At 45.2% G+C, this 12864-nt stretch overlaps 1 protein-coding gene across 21 annotated transcripts in view; it reads right to left on the bottom strand.

The window, feature by feature from the left end:
- MICAL3 (microtubule associated monooxygenase, calponin and LIM domain containing 3) overlaps positions 1 to 12864 on the bottom strand; it is a 1349174-nt gene that overhangs the window by 307747 nt on the left and 1028563 nt on the right. For all 21 annotated transcript variants that reach the window (XM_069228050.1, XM_069228034.1, XM_069228049.1 and 18 more), the window contains one exon: positions 11539 to 11643. In XM_069228050.1, the coding sequence (XP_069084151.1) occupies positions 11539 to 11643 (105 nt within the window). The remainder of the gene's footprint in view (positions 1 to 11538; positions 11644 to 12864) is intronic.

The following is a 12864-nucleotide window of genomic DNA, read 5'->3' as shown; positions in this document are numbered from 1 at the left end:
CTAAGCAGTTAATTGTGTAGAGAGATGCCTCTGAACATGGGATAGGACCAGTCCTGTCTCAGACCAATGATGAAGGCCATGACCAGCCTGTTGCTTTCATTAACAAGAGGTTGCTCCCCAGGTAACAGCGTTTGAGTGCCATGGAGAGAGAACCCTTTTTTATTTTTATCAACACTTTTATTTATAACACCAACAACAATCTCCAATTGGAGGATACATGTAAGAAATCTTCCACATGACGCCCATGTCAGCATTGAATACATTGATTACATTTGGCGCAGTCCCCTTCCATGCACCCAAATATTTTAGCACCGTATTTTTCCACATCCTTAGTTTTACGAAATGCAATGTATATTAACATTCCACCTCCTCAGTCTACTTTCACTACCACCCAATCCCCCTCCCAGGACCCCACATTTAGCAACAATGACAATTCAAGCAGCTGCCTTTTCCAGTTGCTCAGGATTAACACCCTCGGCCTCCCCTATCTCATTACCAATCTGATATGTTTGATATGAACTCCAGTAATTCTTTGGACGAATTTGTGGCGGAGTCAATTCATTATATATATCTGTCTGGGTGTTACAGCAGATCATATCCCGGTGCCAATAACTCAGTGTAGGTAGTGGTCCCCGGTCCCATCTCCTCGCTAAATGGCGGTTTGCCAAGAGCAGGCCCCATGGCGCTCAAACTTCCTTACCCACCACTCTATCATATACCAACAGTGCCAACAATGGTGTGGTCTCAAGCCCTATGCTTATTTCTTCCACTTCTGCAAACAACTCCGACCAAAATTCATGGATGCCTCAGCAATTCCATGCCATGTGCAGGAAGTCTGCTTTCTGACATCCACATCTTGGACACGCTGCTGAGTCGCAAAGACCATTTCTTCGTAGCCTTATGGGAGTGTAATATAAGTGGTTAAGATATTTAAAATGGACCAGCCTGTGCCTCCCATATAAGGATATGGTTCACGTCTTTGAGCAACAGTATTGCCACTGTTCATCTGATAATGTGGTACCCATGTCACTCTGCCACTCTAGTCTGGCCTTTAGTAACCCAGGTTTACGCGCCTCTTGTGCAAAAGCATATAGTCTAGTCAATTTCTTCTTCATTGTCTCTTGGAGCAACCAAGTGAGAGCTGGAAGCTCTGAGGGCTCCTCAAGGTAATCTCCAAATATCTTGCGGAATTCATGCCGAGCTCTTTAATATTGGAATGTCATGAGCGGGGTCCTCAGTGTAGTGTATGCAGTGTAATCTTCCCAAGGGAGCATTCTGCCATCCTGAAAAAAGTCGCCCACCTCATTTATACCAAGCGCCACAATTGCACGCTTGTCTTGGCTTAGTGGGAACCATATATACCGCTCCACCGTCGCCCGCAGGGAATACAAAAGAGGAAGTGCCTGTCAAGTCATTAATTTGTGCCAAGCATGCCTTGTGGTGTTCAGTGAGTCTATGACCCCATACCGCCTCTTGGGAGGAGAGAATAATTGCTGCAGCAATTGTGGTTGTGAAATATCCCGCTCGATATATGCTTGGGGTGCATCATGTGGACCATATATCCAACTACGTGCAATCATGCCACGCGCTACCTCAAAATAACTCTCCAAGTCTGGCGGCCCCTAGCCTCCCCAGTTCATAAGGTAGTGTGAGCATGTCTCACCGAACTCTGGGATGTTTCCCAGCACAGGCTAACCAGGCCAGCAATGATCTTAGCACCATAAATGTAGTTTTGGGGAGCACAATAGGGACATTTTGGAACAGAAAAAGACATCTCGGCAGAACTACCATTTTCATGAGAGCTATGCGTCCGAGGAGGGATAACGGAAGTCTAATCCACCTGTCCACAGCTTCAGACAATTTTTGCATCGCTGTGCCATAATTCTCAAGTAGTACCACCAATGGATCAGTATGTAACTGAATCCTCAAGTATCTGACCGAATATTTCGTCCACACATGCTGGAAGTCCACTGGCACAGGGGTTGTAGTGGGAGTAGGGGGAATATGATAGATTTGCTCCAGTTTACCTTTAAACCAGAGTAACCTCTGAATTGGACCACCTCCCGAAGTAAAGGAGAAAGGTTGTGCTCTGACTTGTGTACATACAGCAGAGTTTCATCTGCATAAGGGGGGGATCCTCAACATGTATCCAAGAAATCGGATAACTATGCCAGTGGTATCCTCTTATGGCCCATGCCAATGGATCTGCCACAAGGGCATATAAAAGAGGAGATAGGGGTCACCCCTGCCGATTTCCTCTGGTGATTTCTATATTCGCAGAAACAGCCCATTAACTCTCACCCATGCCAAGGGCTTTGTGTAAAGGGTCCTTACCATTTGTAAAAACACTCCTCCCACTCCAATACGACGCAGCACTGCAAACACAAATTTCCATTTGACAGAGTCAAATGCTTTTTCTGTGTCTAGGAACACTGCAGCAGCCCACAACGCATGATCTGTATGTTGCAAAGTACCAAAAATAGTTCTGAGATTCATTGTTAGCAAGCAGCTCCAGTTCCACCAACCATGAGAGGAGGGGGACCAGTTTATGTGCAAGAATTTTGGAGTATATTTTCGTGTCGACAGTTAATAAAGAGAGAGGCCGATATGAGGAACAGTGCCAGGTGGGGGGGGTAGGGGGGGGGTGGACTTACCGGGCTTAGGTGGTGGGACAATTAGAGCTTCCCTCATAGTTGGCAACATAATGGCATCTGCAGTGATTTCTCTGAACAGTGTCTGCAAGTGGGGAATAAAGATCTCTTGGTATGTCTTATAAAATGTCAACGTAAGATCATCCATGCCCGAGGCCTTACCAGCTGCCATTTCCTGTAGCACTCTACAAATCTCGGTCGGTTGAAATGTGGACATTAGACACTCTCTATCATCATTGGTGAGCCATGTCATACTAATGTGTTCCAAATAGTCATGAATGTTTGAGTCGTTATGAACAGACTTCGCGGTATATAGGTCCTCATAGTAATCCCTAAATCTGTTAATGACTCCTAGCGAGTCGCTGACACAATGACCGTTTGCAGCTTCTACTTCCAATATCACCTCAAGGCCTCTATTCTGAGTCATCAAAGCTGCCACCACCACCCCAGGGCACTCACCATCTCCATAAGTTTGGGCCACCACATATTTGTTTGTATGTTTCAATTCATCTTGGGCAATTACATGGTATTCTGAAACTTTCTCATTAATTTGTCTCAGTATATTTGCATCCGCAGAGTCAAGATGTTCCCTTTCTAAGCCAGCTATTTCTTCCTCTAGTCAGCTCAACCTACCCCGGATAGACTTCAAAACCCCTGCGTCTGTAGCTATGGTGATTCCTCTGATGTATATAAATTGGGTACTGCTGCATAGTGTGTATAACCTCTGGATGTGGGGTGCCTATGCCACCATATCTCCATCAAACCCACCTCTGCTGCTATCATGTGTAGTGCTTGGGCTCAGGAATGTGAGGTAAAGGCTGCCGCTAAAAAAACGACCCTGCAACCTATGAGCGGTGAGTATAGGACTGTTAGGGGCTAAGTGAGTTTCCTGAAGTATGGCAATATCTACATGACTGCGTTGAAGATATGCAACTACTACCCTTACCTTTCCTATAGTCGTTGAGGCCCCTCACATTCCAGGTCAGAAGCCTCAAGGCCCCCGGGTAGTAGTGTTGCCCAGTTCAGAGACAACCCCTGCCATGGAATTTACATGCACAGCATGATAGCCATTGCAATTTCTGACACAGTGTCAATTGTGATTGCGTGGCATTAATAACATTAACAATCAAATCTTGCATGGATACCTTCCCCACACCCACGACAAGCAATCCCGCAATTGGCATATCGATTAATGCATATCCCACCCTAATACCTCCCCGTCAACTTGAGCCACCAACTTCTGTGGTATACAGGAGGGCAGATGTTGCCATAAAATAATGTCGTAAGTGATCCCCTGGGTCGCTAACCATCATTGTTTACAGCCCAAGATTACGAGTTGAATAAATTGCCTTGAGACACTGTCTATTAGTACTCCAATATAGTCCAGTTGCATATATGATTCTCGCATCGGTTCTGTAGTGAAATTTGACTCGCATAGTCACTACATCAGCAAATATTCTCAGTTTCTGTTATTCTACCTTTCTCATGAATAGCTATGCATAGCGAGCCATCTCTAGTTCAATCTCCGCCCTCCCACCCCCCCAATTTCAAACCAGGTCTCACCCACTGGGCGCTCAGTCAACACACGTGCACCTCTCTAGGGGGTGGGTGCCTACGCAATTAGTTGGTCACAGGCCGTCTTTACGTTTGAGAAATTGCTGCAACTGCTTATGGGCTGTGAAAAGCATCGATTTACCATCTACTGTGACCTTGGGCTTGGCTGGATAGAGCATGCGGTATTCCAAATGAAGTTCCTGTAGCCACCTTTTAGCTGGTATGAACAGTCTCTAAACCTCCTGTACCTGCTGTGTGGAGTCCAGGTAGAGGGAGATACCCGACCTCTCATACCGCAGTGTCTTAAGCTCCCGCGCCCTTAGCAGGGCCACATCTCAGTCTCTATAGTTTTGTAGTTTGGCTATCACCGGTCGAGGCGGTGCTCCCGGTGGTGGTTTGGGTGCCAACATGCGGTGAGCATGCTCCACTACGAAAAGGTAAAAAAAAAAAATCTTGCGGCCCAATAGCATAATCAAGAATTGTTCAACAAAAAGTTCCATGTTATCAATAGCCGTTGATTCTGCTACGGCCACTACTCGTATGTTACTTCTGCGGGAGAGGGCTTCGAGACCCTCAACCTTATCCCGCAGCGCAGCCACTGTCTTATCCATTTTTGTTTGGGATATCAGATTGTAATCGTCCTCGATCGCCAAGGTTCTCCGTTCAGCCTCATTCACATGCTCTACTTGCTTAACTACCCGTTCAGACATCCTGTCCATCCTGAAGGGTAGCGAATCAAATTTGCCATTGTTCGTGGCCAGGCTGTTCTGTATTACTGCTAGGATATGACACCGCTCAGGTTCAGCATCCGACTCCTGGTCCTCCGAAGCCATTCCTGCACCCTCTTTACTCATGTCTCGGCTTCTAGAAGTCTTGCAAGCCTCAAATTGCAGCTTTGCCTGCACTTTGTCTGCCTTGCCCATCTTGCAGGTGGCGGGCTGAAGCCTTCTCAATCATAAGGAGGCGCGTCTCGGTATATCGTTCCCATTCTCACTTCCACAGATCTCTGTGGCCTCACAGTACAGGCAGCTTTCCAAGGTTGCCACCAATCTGCCTCGCAGGCCAACCCACAATCCAGGCAAGGAGTCAGGCCTACCTCAGGGCAGATCTCGTGGGCAAGTCAAGGGCAAATATGGGCTCGCAGGGGCAGTGAAGCCTGAAGGTCGCAGTCTCAGGCCCCCGCCCCCTCCCCTTCCTGGGCTAGCCTCCGATCCCCTGCCCCCAGGGAACCACCAGATCAGCCAGCCCCACATTCTCTCAGTGCCTCAAACATCAGAGCAGGGAAGCCAGCATTCGCCAGGGCACACAACCGCCTACCGCACGTATGCAGTTTATGGTACCTGGCAGTCAGGGGCAGGCCGAACGCTCTTGCAGGGCTCCTCTGCTCCCTGTCAGCTTTGCTGCACCGCCAGCGTGCGGCCAATCCAGGCACCCACCCCGGATGCCGCAATCCACACGCCTCTCTCAATGGGGGTTATGGGGTGTCTCTTCACCAGCACATGCAGCAAACGGGCCGATCTGCATGCAGGTCACGTCTCTGTATCTTCACTATCCACTAGCGTTGTGGCTATGGCAGGGGCATATTCTGCGCTTCCGTGGGGGGGGTCGTCATGATGCGGCTGCAAGAGCTGTGTTAACTTGCGCCCATCTTGTTGCTCGGCAAGTTACAACCCTCAAGAGGAAGGCCTTTGCTGTGGTTTGGTCCCTGAAAAAGTTGAGACAATACTTCTTGGTACTAACTTTATTGTTTAAACTGACTACAGACCTCTCAGATGGCTAATGCAAACCAAAGCGGAGAACCCTAAACTTCTGAGGTAGTCCATCTCCCTACTGGGAATGGACTTTACAATGGAACACAGACCTGGGACTGCTCATACCAATGCAGATGGCCTGTCTAGACAATGAAAACTCTCTTGGGAAAGGTTAGTCTCATCTTCCCCCACTTTTTGCCTGATATTGATGCTGACTTGACTGAGTGTGTGCTGGGATTCTGCTAACTGGCCCCAGCACCAGTGTCCTTTCCCTAAAACTGTACCATTGTTTCCACAACTGCTTCCCATAATGATGCCGGCAACAAAAGGGGGATTTGTTGGTCAGCAACCAGGACGCAGTCAGTGATGTTTATCAAGATGCTAGCTGCAAGGTGGTCCTCAGGGCATGGATACAGGATGATGGGTATGTTGTGTGCTTGTTGAGTGTATGTTTTTTTTCTTTTGCCATTCTGTAAAACTCATGCACCATTGAGAAGTTGGCAAAGGTGGTCCCCATGGACCCCCCAGAAATCCCCATGCGGCAGGTGCAGTCACTCACTGCACCCACCTGCAGGGGGATGTCCGTCTCTCCATTAAAGTGTTAGAGGGTGCAGCCTGCGCAGTGAAAGAAAGGGCTGCTGCTTCAAACAGCCAGACTGTCTTTCAAAACTGCAATTTCTCCAGGATAGGTGCAAGTTCACAATTGTCTTGTGGGGAAGCGCATTGATGATTATACAGGGCTCGGCCATAGAAATATCGTACACTGGCACAGACCATGGCAGTGTGCCCTTACCATAATAAGGCCCCAGGTGCTCTGGAGAGCTATTGCTGAGGAAGTGTTTTGTGGATCAGACTGACAGCCTGAAGGATATCCATAAGGTGAGGAATCTACAGGGAGATGCAGCCATCAGAAATATTTCACTGTGATTTGAATTCACAAAAGAAATGCTGCACCAATCTCGTCTTCATCTTCGAACCCATCCAAGACAAACATTTATGCGTATCTCTTAAACAAGCCACCCACCTAATTAAAAAGAAAAACTTCAAACAGCATGGACAAGGCACTATTAGGCTCTCAACTGGTCCAGTGACCAAAACTCAGGAACCGGTATCCGTCTCTGCATTTAAAATGCATACCGCAGTTCAATTCCAACCTGAAGCTTAATAACACAACAATTTACTTAGAAGTACCTTTAGTGTGAATTGTGTCCTGATGAAGGTACAGAGGAAAACACTGTTGACCCAAAACAAGTACTTGCCACGTATTTATACTTTCTTGTTTTCTCATTAGTAACATCTAGATTTTAAAAATGAAACTCTTTACCCTGCATTTGAATACGTGCATTATACATTTTTTCCCTTGTGTTTACCTGTACACGTCTTTCACTGTTGCTCAATTGTTTTTTAACTGTACAAATATCATTATTACACTACTGTCATCACCACGGTAACTCACTGTGGTAATTCAACGCAACTTGCAGAACCATTTCTGTAAATGGACTCTGTTACTAAAGCTAATCATTTTTTACCTTCTGTATGTGTGTTTAACTATGTTATAATTTAGTAGACGATTTTGACCAAAATTGTAATCTTTTTCAAGAATTATCAAGTCTGCCCCTAGATTATGATTTATATTCAACTATATTCTTCTCCTGTGGCAGAATTCTATATCCCCAAACCCATCAGAACCCAAATGACTCTCCACCACGCTGTCCAATTTCAAAACCATCCCACCCACTTCTCAGAATCCTAATAATGTTCTACCAGCAACAGAACCCATTGGCAGCAGCCCCAGGTCACATTAGCAAAATTATCATTTGCCAAAATTAACCTAATGGAGCTAGTATCAGAGGAATTGCGCAGCTTGTTCAAAATTGCCTAGAACAATTTTACAGTTATACAGCACTGATGGCCAGGCCTTTGTTTATCCTAGCAAACTACATACTGTGCATTTACATTAAACACAGTCCGCAGCTGATACAGCACACACTTGCAGGTTACATGTTTGCCACACAAACCACTGTGTACAATGTAATTAAAACATAACACACAGCTGCACAACTTCACTTCTCTGAAAAACATTAGCTGATGGATTTCTAGGTTAACTTGCACAGCACAAGGTCAGTAATAGGTTAGTGTAAACACCTTAAAATATCTATTAAACAAACAGTACATAATTCTTCGCTTACAAATCACAGAAAGCAGGGGCCAAGTTTGAGGACAAGAAAGGTCTTTTGTCTTAAGAGCTGACAAAAAACACAATTACTGCAGACAGTGCAAATTTCTGGGTAAATCTCGATGAGGAGAAAACTATGGCTTTAACAGAAAAAGTTACTTACCTACGGCAATGGCCTTTCTGGTGGAAACTCTAATCACAGATTCCTCACCTTAGATTCCTCCTCTTACAACATCCCTCAGGTGCCAGACTTGATTCAAAGAATTTTCCAGCAATGCTCCTGCGCTCCATTCGGTGGTGTCGCGCGGCTTTCCTCTGATTCCATCCCGCCCTTGCAGCGATGAAGCGGGAACACATGTAAGCATGAGCCCAGCGTGATGACATACGTTTCTTATCTTTTCACTTTGTGCCCTGAAACACGGAATGTGTAACAATTGTTGGTCTCGCTGTGCTGATTACTAATGTTTGACCTTTTTAGATGTTTAAAAGACGCCACTCCACAGAACGGGGAGGTTGGAGGGTAGTAAGTAATCTGCTGTGAGGTAGTTTCACCAGCAGAAAGACCATTACCAAAGGAATATAACTTGTTCTTCTGAAGTATACTTCAGGGAAAGGGAGCAAAGAACGCCGCTAAAGTGATCGACTGCTCAACGTGGAGGGGTGTCACACTCTTATGAAAAAAGGCCACCGAGTCTCAGCACCAATTTATGGAGGAAGAAGGTGGAATAGGGCATTTGCACTGAAAATGCCTGCAGTTTGCTCAAGTGACAAGCTGACAATCGCAATGAGGAAGACCGTTTTCAGAGTCAAGAGATAAAGCAAGCAACTAAGCACAAATTGGAAGGGGTGTACACATAAGGAACGTCAAGACCAATTTAAGTCCACACTGGGATGTGTCAAACGGATGGGAGAGAACCTTTTATAAATCACATCAGAACTTAACACATCAGGTGTTAAGATAGCAGCGACTCCGAGGACGCCGTTTTACGCTGTTGTAGCACAGCGGGCACCTGCCAGTGAGCGAACAGATCATAGCCTGGGGCTGGGCACCTGGATTCCTGGGTGCCGCTCCCCAAGTCACCATGGTGATACTCCGCATCAGTGGCAGTGAACCTCTGGCCAAGGCCTGCTCTTCTGGATCCTCCCTCCCAGGTGAGTATGGACTGGGTGGGGGACCGGGTGCTGAAGGACCCGGGGGTTTAAGTACCCTACCATCCTACTTCCCCACCTTCTTCCCTGTTTGGGCAGGAGGGATCGGGGGCCATCGCCTCAAGCTCGAGGGACGCTCCACACCAGCCTACTGGTTTACTGCGAGGGGACCAATGAGGCACTAGTTCAAGGTTCGCCGAGCTGTAAAATCTCCGACAAAACATTTGTCTTAGCTTCAATGGAGGGCAGCTGAAATTCCAGTACATCAACTGATCTCCAAACCATCACTGCAAAGGGGGCACTTTCTTACTTCTGCTGTCCAGGTGGCAAATCAAGATCTGTTTCAGGCAAGGTGACAAAGCCTGCTGGCATTTTTAAGTCATGGTATAAGACATCAACAAGGCACCCTACCCTGCCACGGAATCATACAAAGACTGAGCTCAAGCCAACCTCTGCTTGGTGTCCAAGGTGGGTTTTGCCACTAGGTCATACATTGGTCCCAGGATCAGAGTGGCTTGTATCTTGGGGACTAAGTGGAAATCCTAAATGGAGTCGGTACAGGCTCAGTAATAAGTCCCAAGAAGACAGACTGCATCAGGGTACGGCCCACTGGCAGCAACCCAACTGATTTCCCCCCCCCCCCCTTGCTGTTCTGTGGTGCTTAAAACTGCCAGAAACACACCATAAACTTGCAGCATTATCTCTCTGAAAACCATGATTTGCTGCAGGGTCGACAACAGTCCAGGAAACACAGGGTATGTTAGTACCAAGGAAAGTACTGCTTCCGTGATTGGTCATCTCGAAGGTGTGTGACTCAAATCTTGAGGCCCTTCTGCCTTGTCTTTGCTGTCAGCGTGGCGGGATGGGCTTGAGTCATCCTTTCTTATGCTAGCGCTTGGACTTTCACTTCGTCTTACTCAAATATTTTGAGTGGGAATTGCAGAAGCTGCAGGAACAGCCAGGGAACCTGGACGAATCTTGGAGCATAGCCTTTGTTAAGATGGCAACTACTACTTATATTCAGTGACGTAGTCCTCCGCCTCTAGGTCTCCAATTCCCATGGAGTGCATTTGTCACCTGACATACAGCTGTGGCCCAGGAAACAAAGGCACACCTTGAGCGGGTCTGTGGCAGACATCTGCTTCCTGCAAACATGGCGCAGCTGGAATTCTTTTATTTTTGGTGTATACATTGTTCCCTACCACACTAACAGAGTTATTAGGAGTCATCTAAAGACCGACAAAGACGGAGATAGCATCTGGATCTGCATTAGAAGGCAATGAACGGAAGGAACTGCCGTAACCATGCGGGCGTGAAACTTACATGTAGCTCTACTCTATCGCTTCTGAGGCTGAGCAGCATAACGCCATAGATCAGCACCTGTGAGCATTACTGGAAAATTCTCTGGATCTTATCTGGTGCCTGGGGGATACTCTACAGTCAGGAATTTGGCTATAGATGTATCCTATTATAAATGTAAACACTAATTGCTTAATCCTAATTACGCAGATGATCACACTACTGAAAGAATTTATAGCCTCTATTAATCTAACACCATCTGGAATGCCTCTAAACTGACACGATGTCGTTCAGCTCTGTGATAAGCTCTTAAATATTTTCTGTTGAACAACTGATATATCAGTTACAATCATCTAACAACTGGTAATGGCACCTCAGACTGCATATACATTATTGAATTTGCAATCCACTTAAAAAATAAGTTCGCCGGACTAATGTTTATCTGGTATTTAATCACTGAACCTTCAGTTAAAGTTAAAAAAAAAGTGGTTCTGTGGTAGTTGTCAAGTCAAACAATGTTAATATCTGCAAAAACCATGGAGAACTTTCGACGATTTCAAGCAATTATTCTTACATTTATCGGAACATTTTTAAAGTGCTGTTTCGTGCAAATGTGCAAAGTTGATAGGCAGATTTATATGGTACTAAGTATCAGATTACTTTATCTACTTTAGTAGTTATTTTTTTAAATAATTGAACAGCAGTCAGAAAGATTTCAAAACAATCTGGGAAATGTTTGTAGAAGTGCAGGTCCCCCAGTTCTGTGTCCCACTTTCTGGATTCAAGTTAGTAGAGTCAATTACTGAAGGTATTCCGGGTTAAAAGTTAGGGTTAGATATACAAGTATGTTTCGCATCATGTTTGCCACATTTACCTAACATACACACATATACATGAAATAAAATATTGACATAGTTGGAAAACCAAGGTTTATTCAGAAGATACACATTGATGTTACCTTTTCTTCCGGCTACATTAGCAGCAGCGCCCTCTTCCACATCCGGCTTCAGTTCTTCCAAGTGGTGCAGCCGCTCCTCAGCCTCTGCGTCAGAGGGGATGTCATCTGCTCAAAAAACAGATTACAAAAAGTAGGCTAAGATGACCGAAGAGGTGCCAAGTGTCCATAGTCTTGCTATTTTGTTTCAATGCTATTATAAGCGTTGATAACTTTTTATACTAGAGAACACTAATTTCCACTGCACTTCAGTCAGATTCACTGATCGGACTCGGGGTTATATAAATCTATTTTGGTTAAAAACAATGACATTTCTCCTTCTTATTCTTGCATCCAAAATAAAGCATAGTGTTTCACTGCTCAAGTCATTGTTATACCGCAAACAAGGAGAGGACCATAGGGAGGCGCACAATGTTGTCATCACAGAGCTGATGCTATGTGTGTTATAGTGTTTTCGTTTCCATTCTTAAATTAAAAATATTTTCTTACATGCATAGAATACAGCGGGTAGAGACTATCCATTTACTTACTTAAGGTCACCAAAGGATCCAAGAGTTAATGTTGTCTTTGGTTCCCTCCACTAACTAACCTCACCATTACACAAGCCTAAATATAACTAGGATTTTGTAATATTCGTACAATTTGTATTTTGTTCGTTTTCCACTCAAGTCTATGGGTGAGTGCTAGATGGTGTTGCACATCATATGCACTACTACATGCGTTTGGTGGACAATTTGCTTCTATTTCGCTATCAGTGACTCTGAACATCACTTAAAATCTCTTGCAAAAGGTGAGCAGATCCAAGAAAATGAAAAGCTTTTTACACTGCTATAAAAAAACTAAACAAAAAAAAAAAAAAAAAAACTGGAGAGACTAACGATGAACGAAAGACCACCTGTAATGTGCTGCTGGCAGGCAGATATCTCAAAATGTTTCTCCTATAAGGAGTCCTCAATGATTTATTATGAAAAGTTCTAGAATCATCTGAATAAGTAAGTCTGGGAGATTTTCGCTGTCAATTGGAATTTCAGTGGAAATATCTTAGTTGGCAAAAATGGTCAAATGACTGGTAATTGTCCCTCCTCACGTTACAAGCATTTTCCATTCAATGAGAGTACGCAGAGCTAGTAAGTCTTACGGTTAAGTCTAGTCACTGAAGTATTAATTTTAATTGGCAACTCAAAGACTCTTCCTCATATTGTGGTACTTGGATCTAACCAACATAGTGCTTGTTGTTGAGTCAATGGCTACTGTCCTGGAGGGTGGCTACTCCCTCTTTGTGCCTCCTCCCTGTGGGAAAAGGGGCACATCCCTATTCCTATAGAGGGA

Source organism: Pleurodeles waltl, chromosome 4_1, assembly GCF_031143425.1.
Source record: "Pleurodeles waltl isolate 20211129_DDA chromosome 4_1, aPleWal1.hap1.20221129, whole genome shotgun sequence".
NCBI classification, from domain to species: domain Eukaryota; kingdom Metazoa; phylum Chordata; class Amphibia; order Caudata; family Salamandridae; genus Pleurodeles; species Pleurodeles waltl.
This window is presented reverse-complemented; position numbering and strand designations above follow the sequence as displayed.